Raw genomic sequence first — 16,531 nt, forward strand, 5'->3', positions numbered from 1 at the left:
GCCATTCTCCTCTGACCTCTGGCATCAACAAGGCATTTGCGCCCACAGAACTGCCGCTCACTGGATATTTCCTCTTTGTCGGACCATTCTCTGTAAACCCTAGAGATGGTTGTGCGTGAAAATCCCAGTAGATCAGCAGTTTCTGAAATACTCAGAGCAGCCCGTCTGGCAGCAACAACCATGCCACGTTCAGCGTCACTTAAATCCCCTTTCTTCCCCATTTTGATGCTCGCTTTTACCTACAGCAGATCGTCTTGACCATGTCTACATGCCTAAATGCATTGAGCTGCTGCCATGTGATGAAGTGGAATAAAGTGGCCAGTGAGTGTGTATTGTAAACTCATATCTATATAGCTTTTTAAATATAGTTTCATTGATAGAATATCGGCTAAATAACATTCATTAACATGATCCCTTTGAGAAAAAACTATAGTAATTTATAGTAATTATTATATTGCTTTTGAACCATACTATAGTAAAGTGTATTATGCCGTATATATTATAGTATTTACAACTCTTTGTTAATGAATGCTCCTGCATACTGTAATATTTACTATAGTGAACTGATAAATACTGCAGTATACTTTAGTTTTTACTGTAGTCAACTGTGGTGTATTGTAGTATAATATACCTTATAAATGAAAGAGCTACAGTATTGGCTCGTTTGTTTATATTACTATAGTTATGTTACTATAGCAACTGTAGAATCACCACAACAGATGAATACAAGTACTTCACTATAGTATGGTTCAAAAACACTACACATAACTGTGTGAAATGCTATTCCAGCAGTATTGTTCCTGAGTTTCCTCTCTTAACCGTCTCTATATTTGCACTTCAGACCGCAGATTCTGTCTGAATGACTTCTGCCAAGTGTTTTTATGGTCACATTCGTTCTCTTTCCACAATCAGACACAGAAGTGTAAAGCTAGTTTTCTGGTTTCTGCTGGAGCGTAGCGTGACTCCAGCTCATGCAAATCATGTTGTGTTTGTAAACTCCTGCAGATCTCCATATATAAACCGGTTCTAGACCAGCAGTCCAGGTGTTTGGCTCTCCATGGCAACACGAGGCCACGCCTCCAGCTCATTAATGAGCAACCACACCAAGGAGAGAGTGACCATGGCTAAGGTCACCCTGGAGAACTTCTACAGCAACCTGATCACACAGCATGAGGAGAGAGAGATGAGGTATTCATAAAGGGATCCACACAGAGATACAGTAACAGAATCGCTCTGTTAATCATCAGAAACATGTTTGTTTTGCTCCATCAGTTGAGCGTGACATTCAGTCGTTCCTCTTTATTCCCATGTTATTCATTTACTCACAAATCTGTGCTAAGGTCGACACTTAATTACATAACATGACATTATTCATATTATATGCTGTATTTGTTTTAAAACTGCACATTGTTGGTTCTGCAGAAATAGTAATAGTAGTATGCTAATCAATAATGTCCTCTTAACAGGCAGCAAAAACTGGAGAAGGTGATGGATGAGGAAGGACTGCCTGATGAAGAGGTATCAAACACACACTAAACCATAACCATAATGAAACCAGAGCTCACAACAGCAGAAGAGAACTATCACGATAACTATATTAGCATCCACATTAGCGTACGACAATTCTAACCACTATACTAAGGCCCACTCTAGCGAATGATAAATATAATAACTATGTTAGCGTCCACAAAAGCGAACAATATAACAACTAAATTAACGCTGACATTAGCGAACGACAACTTTAACAAACTATATTAACGGCCACATTAGCGAACGATAATTAACAACTATTTTATCATTCACACAAGCGAACGACAACTTTAACAACCACACTTTAGCAAATTATAATTTACAACTATGTTAGCATCCATACTACCGACAACAACTACATTAACAGCCACACTAGTGAACGATAATTAACAACTATGTTAGCATTCACACTAGCGAATGTCAACAATAAAAACTATATTAACAGCCACACTGGCGAATGATAATTCACAGCTATGTTAGCATTCATACTAGCGAACGATAACTATATTATGGCCACATTAGCGAACGATAATTAACAACTGTGTTAGCATCCATACTAGCGAACGATAACTATATTAATGGCCACATTAGTGAACGATAATTAACAACTATGTTAGCATCCCAACTAGCGAATGTCAACAATAAAAACTATATTAACAGCCACACTGGCGAATGATAATTCACAGCTATGTTAGCATCCATACTAGTGAACGACAACTATATTAACGGCCACATTAGTGAACGATAATTAACAACTGTGTTACCATCCACACTCTCGAACGATAACTATATTAATGGCAACATTAGCGAACGATAATTAACAACTGTGTTAGCATCCATACTAGCGAACGATAACTATATTAATGGCCACATTAGTGAGCGATAATTAACAACTATGTTAGCATCCCAACTAGCGAATGTCAACAATAAAAACTATATTAACAGCCACACTGGCGAATGATAATTCACAGCTATGTTAGCATCCATACTAGTGAACGACAACTATATTAACGGCCACATTAGTGAACGATAATTAACAACTGTGTTAGCATCCACACTAGCGAACAATGGAACAATATAACAACTATATTAATCCTCACATTAGTAAACAACAACTTTAACAAATGTATTAACGGCCACATTAGTGAACGATAATTAACAACTATGTTAGCATCTATACTAGCGAACAACAACTATAACAACTATATTAATGCTCACATTAGTGAACAGCAACTTTAACAAATGTATTGACGGCCACACTAGTGAACGATAATTAACAACTATGTTAGCGTCTATACTAGCAAACTACAACTATAACAACTATATTATCAGCCACACTAGCGAACAATAATTAACAACTATGTTAGCATCCACACTAGCAAACGACAACTCTAACAACTATATTAATGGCCACATTAGCAAACAACAACTATAACAACTACATTAACGGCCACTATGTTAGCATCCACTACGAACCACAACTATAACAACTTAAGTAATTCCCACACTAGCAAACAATATCTATAATGATGGCTGTTAGCATCCACACTAGCTAACTAACTATTTTAACCCCCACTCAAGTGAATGATAATTATAATGATAAGTATGTTAGCGTCCAAGTTAGCGAATGATATATATATATCAGCTAAATTAATGCCCACATTAGCGAATGTGACCTATAAAAACTATATTGACGTCCACACTAGCTAATGATTATTATGACGATAACTGTTGGCATCCACACTATTGAACAACAACTTTAACAACTAATTTAATTTCACACTAGCAAACAATATCTAAAATGTTAACTGTTAGCACCCACACTAGCTAACTATAACTAACTATATTAATGCACATAATAGCGAACTATAACTATTAAAGCCCACACTAGCAAACAATTTTTATTATAACCGCTAGCATTCACTCTAGCAAACTATAACTAAGGATATTAACACCCGCAATAGCGAACGACAACTATAACAACTATATTTGAGCAATTTAGTTTATTCTGTGTTGTTATGGTTATAGTTTTGGTGTCAATTCACTATTCTCTTTGATGTAATGATACTGCTTGTAGCATAAATAGGCCTTTACACGGGTATGTTTATAACTATGTAATTTTTTTTGTACATAGCGTGTAATGATAGCTATGTTAGCATCCGCACTGTTGAACGACAACTATAACAATTTCACTCTAGCAAACAATATCTATAATGTTAAATGTTAGCATCCACTCTAGAGAACTATAAATAACTATATTAATGCTTACACTAGCGAACTATAACTATATTAACACCCACGTTAGCGAACAACAATATGTTTTAGTGATTTTTATTCGTTCAGTGTTGTTTTAGTTATAGTTCTGGTGTCAATTCGCTATAGGCCTTTACACGCGTATGTTTATAACTATGTAATTGTTTTCGTATAGCATATAATGATAACTATGTTAGCATCCATACTGTTGAACAACAACTATAACAATTTCACACTAGCAAACAATATCTATAATGATAACTGTTAGGATCCACTCTAGAGAACTATAACTAAGTATTTTACCGTCCAATAGCGAACGACAACTATAGCAACACTCATGCTAATGAGCGACAACTAAAAGTACTACATTAAATTAATGCCAACACTAGCCAACAATATCTATAATTATAAATGTTAGCATCCACACCAGCGAACTATAACTATATTAACACCCACAATTGCGAACAACAACTATAACAACTATATTTGAGCGGGTTTTTTCTCTTGTTGTTTATTTGTTCGTTTCGTGCTGTTATCTTTATATTTGTTTTGTCAGTTCGCTATTATCGTTAACAAAATCATATTTCTTGTAGCGTGAACAGGCCTTTACATGCGTATGTTTATAACTATGTAATTTTTTCCGTACATAACGTATAATGATAACCATGTTAGCATCCGCACTGTTGAACGACAACTATAACAATTTCACACTAGCAAAAAATATCTATAATGATAACTGTTAGCATCCACACTAGCAAACTATAGCTAAGTATATTACGTCCAATAGCGATTGACAACTATAGTAACAATATTTAAGCGATTTCATTCGTTCTATGTTGGAATCGTTATAATTGTGGTGTCAATTCGCTGTCCTATTGCTTGTAGCTTGAATGGGCCCTTACACGTGTATCTTTATAACGATATAATTTTTTCGTTTATATAACATATTCCAGAAACGTGTTCGGCGTTCTCAGCATGCTCGTAAAGAGACTGAGTTCCTCCGTCTGAAGAGAACTAGACTGGGTTTGGATGACTTTGAGTCTTTGAAGGTGATTGGACGAGGAGCATTCGGGGAGGTGATTATGCTAATGAGCACTGATGACACACTAACGATTATCAGATAGTGTTTTATATAGTATATATAAGTATATATAGTATATATATATATACAATAAGTGTGTTTCTGCTGTCTGCAGGTGCGTTTGGTTCAGAAGAAAGACACGGGTCATGTTTACGCCATGAAGATTCTTCGCAAAGCAGATATGCTGCAGAAAGAGCAGGTGACGTTTTTAGTTTATTTTGTTTATTTGACATTATTGTTTATTGCTTTTTATATGTTATTGTTTTGTCATTTAATTTTTTAATTGATGTCTTTTTAAATAAACATAATTTTTTATAATATATTTAGTTACGTGTTATTATTTCTATTTTATTTGGTTGTATGCGGTACTATGTTTTTGCTTTCTGTTGTTTTCTTTAATTTGATCGTTCTTTTATATGTACTTAGTTCTATTGTATCCATTTTTCATATTTTGTTATTTTATGGTTTTGTTAAAATAATATTTAGTCATTTTATTTATGTATTTGTATATTTTAATATACTTTTTTATGTCTTTTTCAATTTATTTTATTTGTATTTAGTGTTTTATTTAATGCAATTTAGACTCTATATAATTTGTTATTTCCTTCTGTGTTGTGTCTCAGGTTGCTCATATCCGTGCGGAGCGGGACATCTTGGTTCAGGCAGACAGTCTCTGGGTGGTGAAAATGTTCTACAGTTTTCAGGATAAACTGAATCTGTACTTGCTCATGGAGTTTCTGCCTGGAGGTGAGAGCATGTGTCATGTCTAATAATAGATGTCTCATGAAAGCTTTATTCAGAACCATGCGTTTTAAAGAAATGATTCAAACGAGCAGTTAGGTTGATTCCTCTGAACAAATCAGTAAACCAGTTCAAAGAAGCAGTCTGTACTGATTCTTCTAAACGAGTCAGTGAACCAGTTCAAACAAGCAGTCTAAGTTGATTCTTCTGAACAAATGAGTCAACCGAATCAAATGAGCAATCTGAGTTGATTCTTCTGAACAAATCAGTAAACTAATTCAAATGAGCAGTCTGAGATGATTCTTCTGAATGAATCTGTGAACCAGTTCAAATGAGCAGACTGGTTTGATTCTTCCGAATGAATCAATAGACTAGTCCAATCAAGCAGACTGGTTAATTCTTCTAACCAGTTCAAAGAAGCAGTCTGTATTGATTCTTCTAAATGAGTCAATGAACCAGTTCAAATAAGCAGTCTGATTTGAATCTTTTTCATGAATCAATTAACCAGTTAAAACAAGCAGTCTGAATTGATTATTCAGAAAAAAAATCAATGAACCAGTTCAATTGAGCAGTCTCAATTGATTCTTCTGAACAAATCAGTGAACCAGTTCAAATGAGTAGTCTGAGTTGATTCTTCTGAATGACTCCGTGAAACAGTTCAAACAAGCAGACTGAGATGATTCTTTTAAAGAATCTGGGAACTACTTCCAATGAGCAATCTGGGTTGATTCTTCTGAACAAATAAGTGAACCTTTTCAAACAAACAGTCTGAGTTGATTCTTCTGAATGACCAGTTCAAATGAGCAGTTCGAGTTGATTCTTCGGAACAAATCAGTGAACCGGTGCAAATGAGGAGTATGAGTTGATTCTTATGAACACAGAATGATTTAGATGACTCATTGAGCGTCTAATGTTGAGTAATATGAACTGTCGGAATGTGTGTGTGTGTGTATGTGTGTGTCTTTCTCCAGGAGACATGATGACACTGCTGATGAAGAAAGACACACTGACGGAGGAAGAGACTCAGTTCTACGTGGCGGAGACGGTTCTGGCCATCGACTTCATCCATCAGCTAGGCTTCATTCACCGAGACATCAAACCAGACAACCTGCTGCTAGACTCCAAGGTCAGAACAGGAAGCGACGCAACCCTGCTTCCTGTGCACTTTCTGCTTTTCAGACGTCAGTCTCAGCGAGGCTTCTGATTGGTCCATTCATCACGTGTGTGTGTGTGTGTGTGTGTGTGTTTCAGGGTCATGTCAAGCTGTCTGATTTTGGCTTGTGTACAGGCCTCAAAAAAGCACATCGGACGGAGTTTTATCGCAACCTGAATCACAGCCAATCAAACGACCTCAGTGAGTCACATGTGCTCTGCTGTCATAGCAACACGATTAATTTCACAAACATGACGTTGAATGGCATTTATAATGACTAATCATTTCCATAGTTAACATTTTCGTATTATATTTTCATATACTCATATTGTCAGTAGTCCAGTGCGTGTTTTATAATTAATGTTATGTTATTTAGTACCCAAACCAGAGAACAATAGCTAAAATTGTACTTTATTAACTCTAAAACTAGCGAATGGTAGCTATATTATCACACATAATGATAACTACATTAGGGCTTACACTAGTGGATGGTAACTATATTAGCATTCACACAAGCAAACACTAATTGTAATAATAACATTATTAGCATCAAAATAAGTATTATTGTCTACACCAGACAACAGTAATTACCATATTAGCGTCCACATATGTGAACAATAACTGTATTGCTTCATAGCTACAACAATTGCTATATTAGCAACAACATCAGCAGACAATTACTGTAATAACTATTTTAGCTTTCAGTCCAGTGTACGATAACTGTAACGTTAACTTTCATTTCATTAATATTAGCATCCAAAGCAGCAGATGCTAACTTTTATGGTAGCTATATCAGTATCTAGTTACCAATAACGTAAATAAAAATGTATTCTATTAATGGCCGGACCAGTGAACAATAACTATAACGATAACTATATTAGCCTTCACACAAGCAAACATTATTTGTAATATTATTCGCATCCTTATAAGCGAACAAAACAATCAAATTAATTATTTTCGTCCACATCAACAGACAACAACAGTAATGCTAACAATATTAGCATACAAATAAGTGAACAATTACTGTAACGATAATTATATTAGTTAAAAACTACAACAATCACTATATTAGCGACAATATCAGTAGACAATTACTGTCATAACTGTAACACCAACTATATTAGCGATCACAGCAGCCAATGAAAACTATTGATGGCTATATTAGCATTCATTTAACAATAACGTTAAATTTATTATATTAAAGCCCACACCAGTGAACAATAGCTATAATGATAGCTACTGTATATTAGCATTGACACAAGCAAACACGAATTGTGACAATTACATTATTAGCATCAAAATAACTATTATCGTCTACATCAACAGACAACTGTAATGCTAACAATATTAGCATCCAAATAAGTGAACGGCTACTGTAACGATAATCATATTAGTTTAAAACTACAATGACTATATTAGCGACAACATCAGCAGACAGCTACTGTAATAACTGTATTAGCCAGTGGATAATAACTAACGTTAACTATAGTAGCGTCCACAGCAGCCAATGATAACTCTTATGATAGCTATGTTAGTGTCCATTTAACAATAACAGTTACTGTCACAATAACTATGTTAGTTCAAAACTATAACAATTACAATTACAATCACAGTGTCTAGTTAGCAATAACTTAGCATTAACACCAGTGAACAATAAATATGATAGCTATATTAGCATTCACACAAGCAAATATTGTTTTAACATTATTAGCATGACTACCAGTGAATGAAAACGATCAAAATAACTATCAATCACAACGACAGACAACTTGTAATGCTAACTATGTATCAGCGTCCAAATAAGCAAACTATAACAATAATTATGGTAATCGTGAAAATTATATTAGTTAAAAATGATAATTACTGTATTAGCATCAGTATCAACAGACGATTACTGTAATAACTATATTAGCCTTCACACCAGTGGACGATAGCCATATTGTTAACTATATTAGCGCCCACAGCAGCTGACGATAACTATAATCAAAACAATAGTGGGCGATGACTAAAGTGATAGCTGTATTTGCATTCGCACACAGCTGTTTCCATGGCAACACCCTGATGTCATATTAACGCAATTCAATCAAATTTAGTAGCGATTACGTTTATTTTTCACGTCCACTTTTCCAAATGGTGTATTTAATGAACAATTCTCGTAGCGTTTCAGCATATGAACTCGAAGAGGAAGGCCGAGACATGGAAGAGGAACCGCAGGCAGCTGGTCAGTTATTTTTATTATTATTTTTTATTTTAGCAAACAGGAAGTGATGCGTTATGTTGCTCTGCCACGTCCAGGCCTTCTCCACAGTGGGAACGCCAGACTACATCGCTCCAGAGGTGTTCATGCAGACCGGATACAACAAGCTCTGTGATTGGTGGAGCCTCGGCGTCATCATGTACGAGATGCTGATTGGTAAGAAACGGCAAATATGCAAATTAGTCACTTAAAATAGTTAGATAAATGAGCATTTGGAGATTTGTTTATTAACTAAAGTAAATATTAAAAATTAATTCTAACAAAAAATTGAAAAAATATGATTTTCGTAAAATAAAAGAAATAAAGAAATAAAATTTTCGTAAGTTGCACGTTAGCACAATAAAAATACTAGTTATTTTTTTAATTATTGCAATAAGTAAACTAAATTTAATAAAAATAACATCATGGAAACGTGACGTTTTAATTATTAAATAATTCAATTAAGGTTTTTAAAAATCATAAATAATCACACTTCAGTTAATCTGCTGCTTTACAATACGTTAAATAATAAACAATAATATGAATTAAAATTATTAAAATAAATGCTTATTTATTACTAATAAGTACATAATGCTTAACACCAGCAGATTTTACTAGCGTTCAAGTAGCTGTTGACGATAACTATATTTCTGAGAATAAAATAAAATTAGACGTAAGTGGATTGCAGCTGCGCTCTTATGGAATTAATCATTAAAAAATTATTATAACAAAAATGTGAAAAAATAATACATTTTAGGTTTAATAATTTTAGTAACTTGGCACAATAAAAATACTAGTAAAAAAACCCATATTTTAATTATTACGAAAAGATAGACTAAATAAATAAAAATAAGTGACATCATGTAAACGTGACAATTATTAAATAGTTAAATTAAGGCTATTCTTCCAAAAAGATACACTTCAATAATCTACTGCTTCAAAATACATCACATGATATGAAATCTAATATTTAAAATAAATGATTAATTTGTAATAAATATATAATACAATTAATGCCAGCAGACAATAGCTGTGGTGGACGATTACTAAATTTGTAAAATGTAAAAAATAAAATGTAGCGATTACCGCGAACAATAACTATATTAGCATCAACATCAACAGACGATTACTGTAATAACTATATTCACCTTCACATCAGTGGAGGATATCTGTAACATTAACTATATTAGCGTCAACACTATTATTTTAGCTATATTAGTATAATAATAACCATATTAGCATTTACACATCAAACAACAATTGTAACATTACCATTATAAGCATCAGTACTGTAAGAACGTAAACTGTCAAAATAAATACAATATGGTGGACGATTGCTATATTTGCGACAGTGAAATAAAATGAAGTGGATAGCGCTTTATGCTGATTATATATACTGTTTTTCAGGCTATCCTCCGTTCTGCTCAGAAACTCCTCAAGAAACCTATAAGAAGGTGATGAGCTGGAAGGAGACGCTGGTTTTTCCTCCAGAGGTGCCGATCTCTGAGCGTGCTAAAGAGCTGATCCTGCGCTTCTGCTGCGAGGCGGATCATCGAATCGGTGCCAGCGGCGTGGACGACATAAAGAGGAACGCATTCTTCGAAGGAGTCGATTACGACCACATCAGGTGCGCAGGTGTCTCACGTTAACGCAAAAAAATGTAACAATTATATAACTATAATAGAATTCAACAACAACAGTAATTATTAGTAATTGAACGGTAATTATAGTGACTGTGGAACAAGCGAGTGCCAGAAAGTGTGAAGTTGCGCAGCACCATCTTGTGTGTATTTTCACAACCAATGAGCGATTACTATATTAGCTTTCAACAACAACAAACGTAATGATTACCATATTAGCACCCAGATAAGTGAACAGCAACTATTAGCAAATTATGCATTACTTCATAAGCGAACAATTACTATATTAGCGTCAACATCAACAGACGGTCACTGTAATATCTATATTAGCCTTCACTCCAGTGAATGATAACTGTAACATTGATTATATTAGCGTCAACAGCAGCCAATAATAACCTTTATAATTCTGTTATACTATCATTAACATTTCACGTTAATGCCCACACCAGCGAATAATACCTATAATGATAACTATATTAGAATTTTTTTTTTGAGCGATTACTAGATTAGCATTCACAACAAAAAGAGTAATGATTACCATATTAGCGTCCATGTAAGCGAACAGTAGCTATAGCAACTACCGGGAACAATAACTATAACACTTACTATATTAGTCAACATAAACAGACAATTACTGTAATAATTATATTAGCCTTCACACCAGTGTAGGATATCTGTAATGTTAACTATATTACCGTCCACAGCAGCCGACGATAACTATTGTTAGCTATATTAGTATAATGATAACTATATTAGCATCCACACAATAACATTATAACTAAAAATACCGTAAAAAGGGAACGATAAAAATAACTATATTAGCATTCACAACAACAGTAATCAATAACATATTAGCATCCACATAAGTGAACAGTAACTAAAGCAATTACCGAATTACTTAATGAGCGAACAATAACTGTAACATTAACTATATTAGCATCCACAGCAGCCGACGATAACTATTATATTATTATCCATATATGTTTTTTACTAGTGAACTATAACTATATTAGCATTCAAAAACAACAGACAGTTATTGTAAAACCTATATTAGCCTTCACACCAGTGGACGATAACTAGCATTAACTATATTAGCATTCAGAGCAGTCAAAGAAAACTATTATGATAGCTATATTAGTGACCGTTTAACAATAACTTTGACATTATGTTAACGTCCACACCAGCGAGCAATAGCTATAATGGTAACTATATTAGCATTCACACAAGCAAACACTAATTGTAGCCGTAAAAACGTAAACTATCTTAATAATGCGATAAGCGCAAACGATACACATCCAAGGCTTACATGTATAAAACATATCTTTGATTATAAACGCTCACATTGAGCTTCTGACCTAAGTAAGGTTAAACTCTCATTCACAGAGAGAGACCTGCAGCCATTACCATCGAGATCAAGAGTATCGACGACACATCCAACTTCGACGAGTTTCCAGATTCAGACATCCTGCAGCCAACAAGTAAGACGCAATAAAAACAACTCTTGTGAAGTAATCCTCTACTTTTAGCTGTGGTTCACATTTCGTAACTTGGTTCGAAATGTTATAAACATGTTAAAACATGCTGGGAGCTTGATAAAACATGTTAGCATGTTAACAAAACATGCTAGCAATATGTTATAACTTGTGGCAGCTTGCTGAAATGCTACTAATATTTTAAAACATGATTGAAGCTTGACAAAATATGGTAGCAACCTTCTAAAATGAGCAACGCTAATGCTAGAACATGACAATGTGCTACAACATGTTGCAACAGGTTAACAACTTGTTTATGCTTGTAAAGAAATGTTCGCAACACATTAAAACAAGTTAGCAGCTTGTCAAAACATGCTTGTCATAACGCCTTGCTACAACATGCTAAAAGCATATTAAAATGACAAAATGTGTGCGCGATGTGTTAAAATGTGAGTAGAACTTCCTGCAAAATGCTATAAACTTGTTAGCTTACGCATGCTAACAGTACATTAAACTCTGCTAGTGACATGTTAAATTATGTCAGTAACTCGGAAGAAAACCTTAGCAGTTTGCTACAACATGCTAACGGCTTATTAGATTATTTGCTGCTAAAATATGCTACGGATATGCTAAAATGTAAGTAGAACTTGCTACTAAATGCTGTAAACATGTTGTCAAAACATGCAAGCAGGGAATCAAACCATGTTAGTGACGAGTTAAATTATGTCATTAGCACGGAAGAAAATGTTAGCAGAACATTAAAAAGTTTGCTGTGTGACAAAACATGTTAGCGATGTCAGTAGAACTGTCTACAAAATGCTATTAGCATGTTAAAAAATGTTAGCAGCTTGTCAAAACATGGTAGTAATCTAAACCATAGTAAAAATCCTAGCTACAACAAACTAACAGCATATTAAAATGTTTGCTGCTTGACAAATTATGCTAACGATGTGCTACAATGTAAGTACAATTTATTAAAAATGGCTATAAACATGTTAGCATCTTGTCAAAACATACTAGCAGGGTATCAAACCATGTTAGTGACATGAGAAATTATGTCAGTAATTTGGAAGAAAGTCTTAGCAACTTGCTAACATTATAACAGCATTTAAAAATGTGTGCTGATATGCACAAATGCAAAGTAGAACTTGCTACTAAATGCTAAAACATGTTAGCAGCCTGTCAAAACATCCTAGCAGTCTATTAAACCATGCTACATCAAATGATGTTAGTAACTTGGAAAAAAACCTTAGCAACCTGCTACAACATGCTAACAGCATATTAAAATGTTTGCTGCTTGACAAAACATGCTAGCTATGTGTTGAAATATAAGTAGAACTTGCTACAAAACATGCTAGTGGTGTGTTAAATCATGTTAGTAGCATGTAATGAGAACTTAGCACCTTGCTACAGCATGCTAGACCGTGAACTGTGTGTTTTGCCGTGGAGGTCCTGTTGTAGTGAGCAACCATCACCCGGAGTCGGACTACAAGAACAAGGACTGGGTTTTCATCAACTACACCTACAAGCGCTTCGAGGGCCTGACGGCGAGAGGAGCCATACCGTCATACATGAAGAGCGGGAAACGCTGAGAATCCAGAGCCAATCACTGCACTTCCTCATCCACACTACCAAAGAAAACATCTCTGCGTCCAGACCTCTGTCAGAAACACACTCCTGTGCTGCTGCATACTGCCAGCGCTTCTTTATTAGTCCTTAATGTAAGCTAATCTGAGGCGGAATTCACGAAAATATGCTCAAGAGTTTTCTTAAAGGGATGTTTCACCTATAAATATAAGTTCTGTCAACTTCTGTTGAACACAAAGGAAGATTTCCTGAAGAATGATGGAAAAAAACAATGTCAATGGCTGCTTTTTTCCAACATTCTTCTGAATATCTTCCTCTGTGTTCAACAGAAGAAACTCGTAAAAGTTTAGACTTCCTTAAATGTGAGAGAATCTAATTTAAAATGTATTTTATTTGCGTGAACTGACCCTTAAAGTTTTATTTAGAGATTTTTCTTGACTGTAATTCATGAAAAAATCTGTTGAAGATCTCAATATTTTTTTCTTAAGATCATTCTTATATTTAAATCAATAAAATGAAAGAATAGCTACGATAGATTCATTAGCGCTGCATTTAGGCATGCACCAAATTTTCAACTTCCAAACATTATCAGCAACAAATGGCGTTTTTCTGCAAAAAAAGAGAAAACAGGAGCCGAAAAAAGGCTCATGTCAATATGAGACCATCGCTGCGTCCCAATTCGCATACTAATACTACACCCTAAAAGTATGTACCTTTTTGTGAAAGGAAAGTACACACTATAGTGTGTAACAGAAGAGTATGCAAGCTTTTGGGACATACTACTTCCTCGTTAACAGATCGTTGTGTTGCTTAGTTACGAGACCTGTCAATCATCCACACATCATCCACATGTCTGTCATATTTAATTCCCTACCTTATTGGAGAAGCAGCAGCAGCAGGTTAATCTCCCATTCACCAGTCTATCATGCAGAGAAATCTCCTCAGGTGTTTGGATAATTCTGCATTCAGACAGTAATGTCCAAACATAACACAGAAATATAACACAGAAAACGTGATTAAAACATGTTCCAGTGGGCGAGATATTAATTAACAGTCATACAAACATCTTTACTGAAGCCTCTCTCTACTTGACGGTTGGTCTTGCGCGTCCATCATGTTTGTAGTTTGTTTACACTTTTCACCCGCGTTTGTAGTTCTAAATCGAATTCACGTCCTACGCGCAATGTATTGTGGGTAATATCAGCGGTTAGAGTACGGACGCTTCTACACTTCGAGTTTTTAGCAGAAATAGTAAACCATACGGGAACCTTAGGCGTACTCTTTTCAGCATACTACGATCTGGGACATACTAATTCTACTTTCAAATACTATTTAGGACGGATAGTATGCGAATTGGGACGCAGCGCATGCAATGGTAGTTTGTTGCCACGATGACCAAAGTGCGTGTCCTGTGGTCAAAGTTTAAAATACCCAATTTTCCGCTGTGTGTGTATATTCCGCTCATGTAAATGTATTCTAGTTGAACGCAAATGCTCACCAGAAATGCAAAGTCTGTTCAAATAACGCGCCGACAGGCTATTTCTGTGTAGTATACTAGTTCCTGCTGCTTACTATAGAGCTATGGTGTTGTCATGGCAACTCTGGTGTGCTTATTTTATTGGCTTGTGTTTTTAAAAATCAGTGACTTTTAATTTAATCAAATAACAATTATTACAAAGCATTTTCCGGCCAAGTACATACAGAATTTTCATCTCGGTGTATTTCTAATGTACATTGTTTCACTTTATTTGAGAGGAAAAACAATAATTGTATTAGAAATCTCAGACTTTGGGGATCTACAACTAGTTTTCAGTTAACTTTAAGACATTTTTAAGAGCTTTTCAAGAATTTGAATTCTGATTCACTGATTCGTTCAGAAGAATCAACTCTGACAGTCTGAATCAGTTCTGTCTCTAAGTTTTGTCTAATGAACAAACTAAGGATAACTAAGGACTTTCTAAACTAAGGACTTTCTTAAGAAGATTTATTATAAGAAGCTAGAAGTTATTTCTGCGTATGACGGTTTCATGAATTCGTCCTCTGAGTTGAGTGTTTATGCTGGAGAGCTGGAGTATGTTTAGCAGATTAAATGCCAAAAAAAATCCCTCATGCGAAGGCTTCACTATAAATAAAGTGCCTTATATAATGTTTATTTCCACATTTGTTCCTCAGCAGAGATAAATCTCTATATCGAGCAGTTTAGCTTTAGTTATAATGACAAATTATGGGCGCAGCCCCATATGCAGCTAGTATTATCATCATATAGATGCTTTTTAGCCTAGTTTGAAGCTTTGCTGAGGTTTTGATGCTGTATTTGTTTCTGCAGTAGATTTGACTGCTGCTGATTTGACTGCCAAAGGTACGATCAGAGGCTCACATGTTGATGAAAACCTGCCTCTAGGAGCGAATGCTGTCTGTATGAATGCTTTATGTGCAGATGTAAACACCAAAGCTGGAAAATCCTTCATTTCAATGGTACTTTCTTGGAAACGATGCTTCCTTTTTCTAATGTTTCTATGAACTCTTTTTGTATTGATATTTAACCGTCTTTAAATTAGTATCTGCAAAGCTGTACTTTGTAATGACACACATTTGACATGTTTGTTTATATATTCAATTTCTTCTTTTCTTGTCCAGAATGCAATAAAATGTTACATGCTTTTACATTTGGCTTCTTCCAATTAAAAAAAACTATTATTTGGGTGCGTTATCAAAACTAGGAGTGCTTTAAAGTGTGATACTATAACAATTACATACATACATTTACATATGAACCACATACAAATGATAGAAAACCAAGAACACTTCAGGCCCTATCATACACCCGGCGCAATGAGG

At 34.8% G+C, this 16,531-nt stretch overlaps 1 protein-coding gene across 2 annotated transcripts in view; it reads left to right on the forward strand.

Annotated features, from left to right (window-relative positions):
- Positions 1-15,622, forward strand: part of LOC130215875 (serine/threonine-protein kinase 38-like) — a 17,297-nt gene extending 1,675 nt beyond the window's left edge. For both annotated transcript variants that reach the window (XM_056447728.1, XM_056447729.1), the window contains 12 exons: positions 1,006-1,188; positions 1,467-1,518; positions 4,737-4,859; positions 4,980-5,063; positions 5,488-5,611; positions 6,577-6,731; positions 6,857-6,959; positions 8,918-8,979; positions 9,054-9,171; positions 10,402-10,621; positions 12,018-12,112; positions 13,556-15,622. In XM_056447728.1, the coding sequence (XP_056303703.1) occupies positions 1,058-1,188; positions 1,467-1,518; positions 4,737-4,859; positions 4,980-5,063; positions 5,488-5,611; positions 6,577-6,731; positions 6,857-6,959; positions 8,918-8,979; positions 9,054-9,171; positions 10,402-10,621; positions 12,018-12,112; positions 13,556-13,698 (1,410 nt within the window). In that variant the 5' untranslated portion in view covers positions 1,006-1,057 and the 3' untranslated portion in view covers positions 13,699-15,622. The remainder of the gene's footprint in view (positions 1-1,005; positions 1,189-1,466; positions 1,519-4,736; positions 4,860-4,979; positions 5,064-5,487; positions 5,612-6,576; positions 6,732-6,856; positions 6,960-8,917; positions 8,980-9,053; positions 9,172-10,401; positions 10,622-12,017; positions 12,113-13,555) is intronic.
- The last annotated feature ends 909 nt before the right edge of the window (positions 15,623-16,531 follow it).

The sequence above is a fragment of the Danio aesculapii genome, chromosome 22 (assembly GCF_903798145.1).
Source record: "Danio aesculapii chromosome 22, fDanAes4.1, whole genome shotgun sequence".
Classification (NCBI taxonomy): domain Eukaryota; kingdom Metazoa; phylum Chordata; class Actinopteri; order Cypriniformes; family Danionidae; genus Danio; species Danio aesculapii.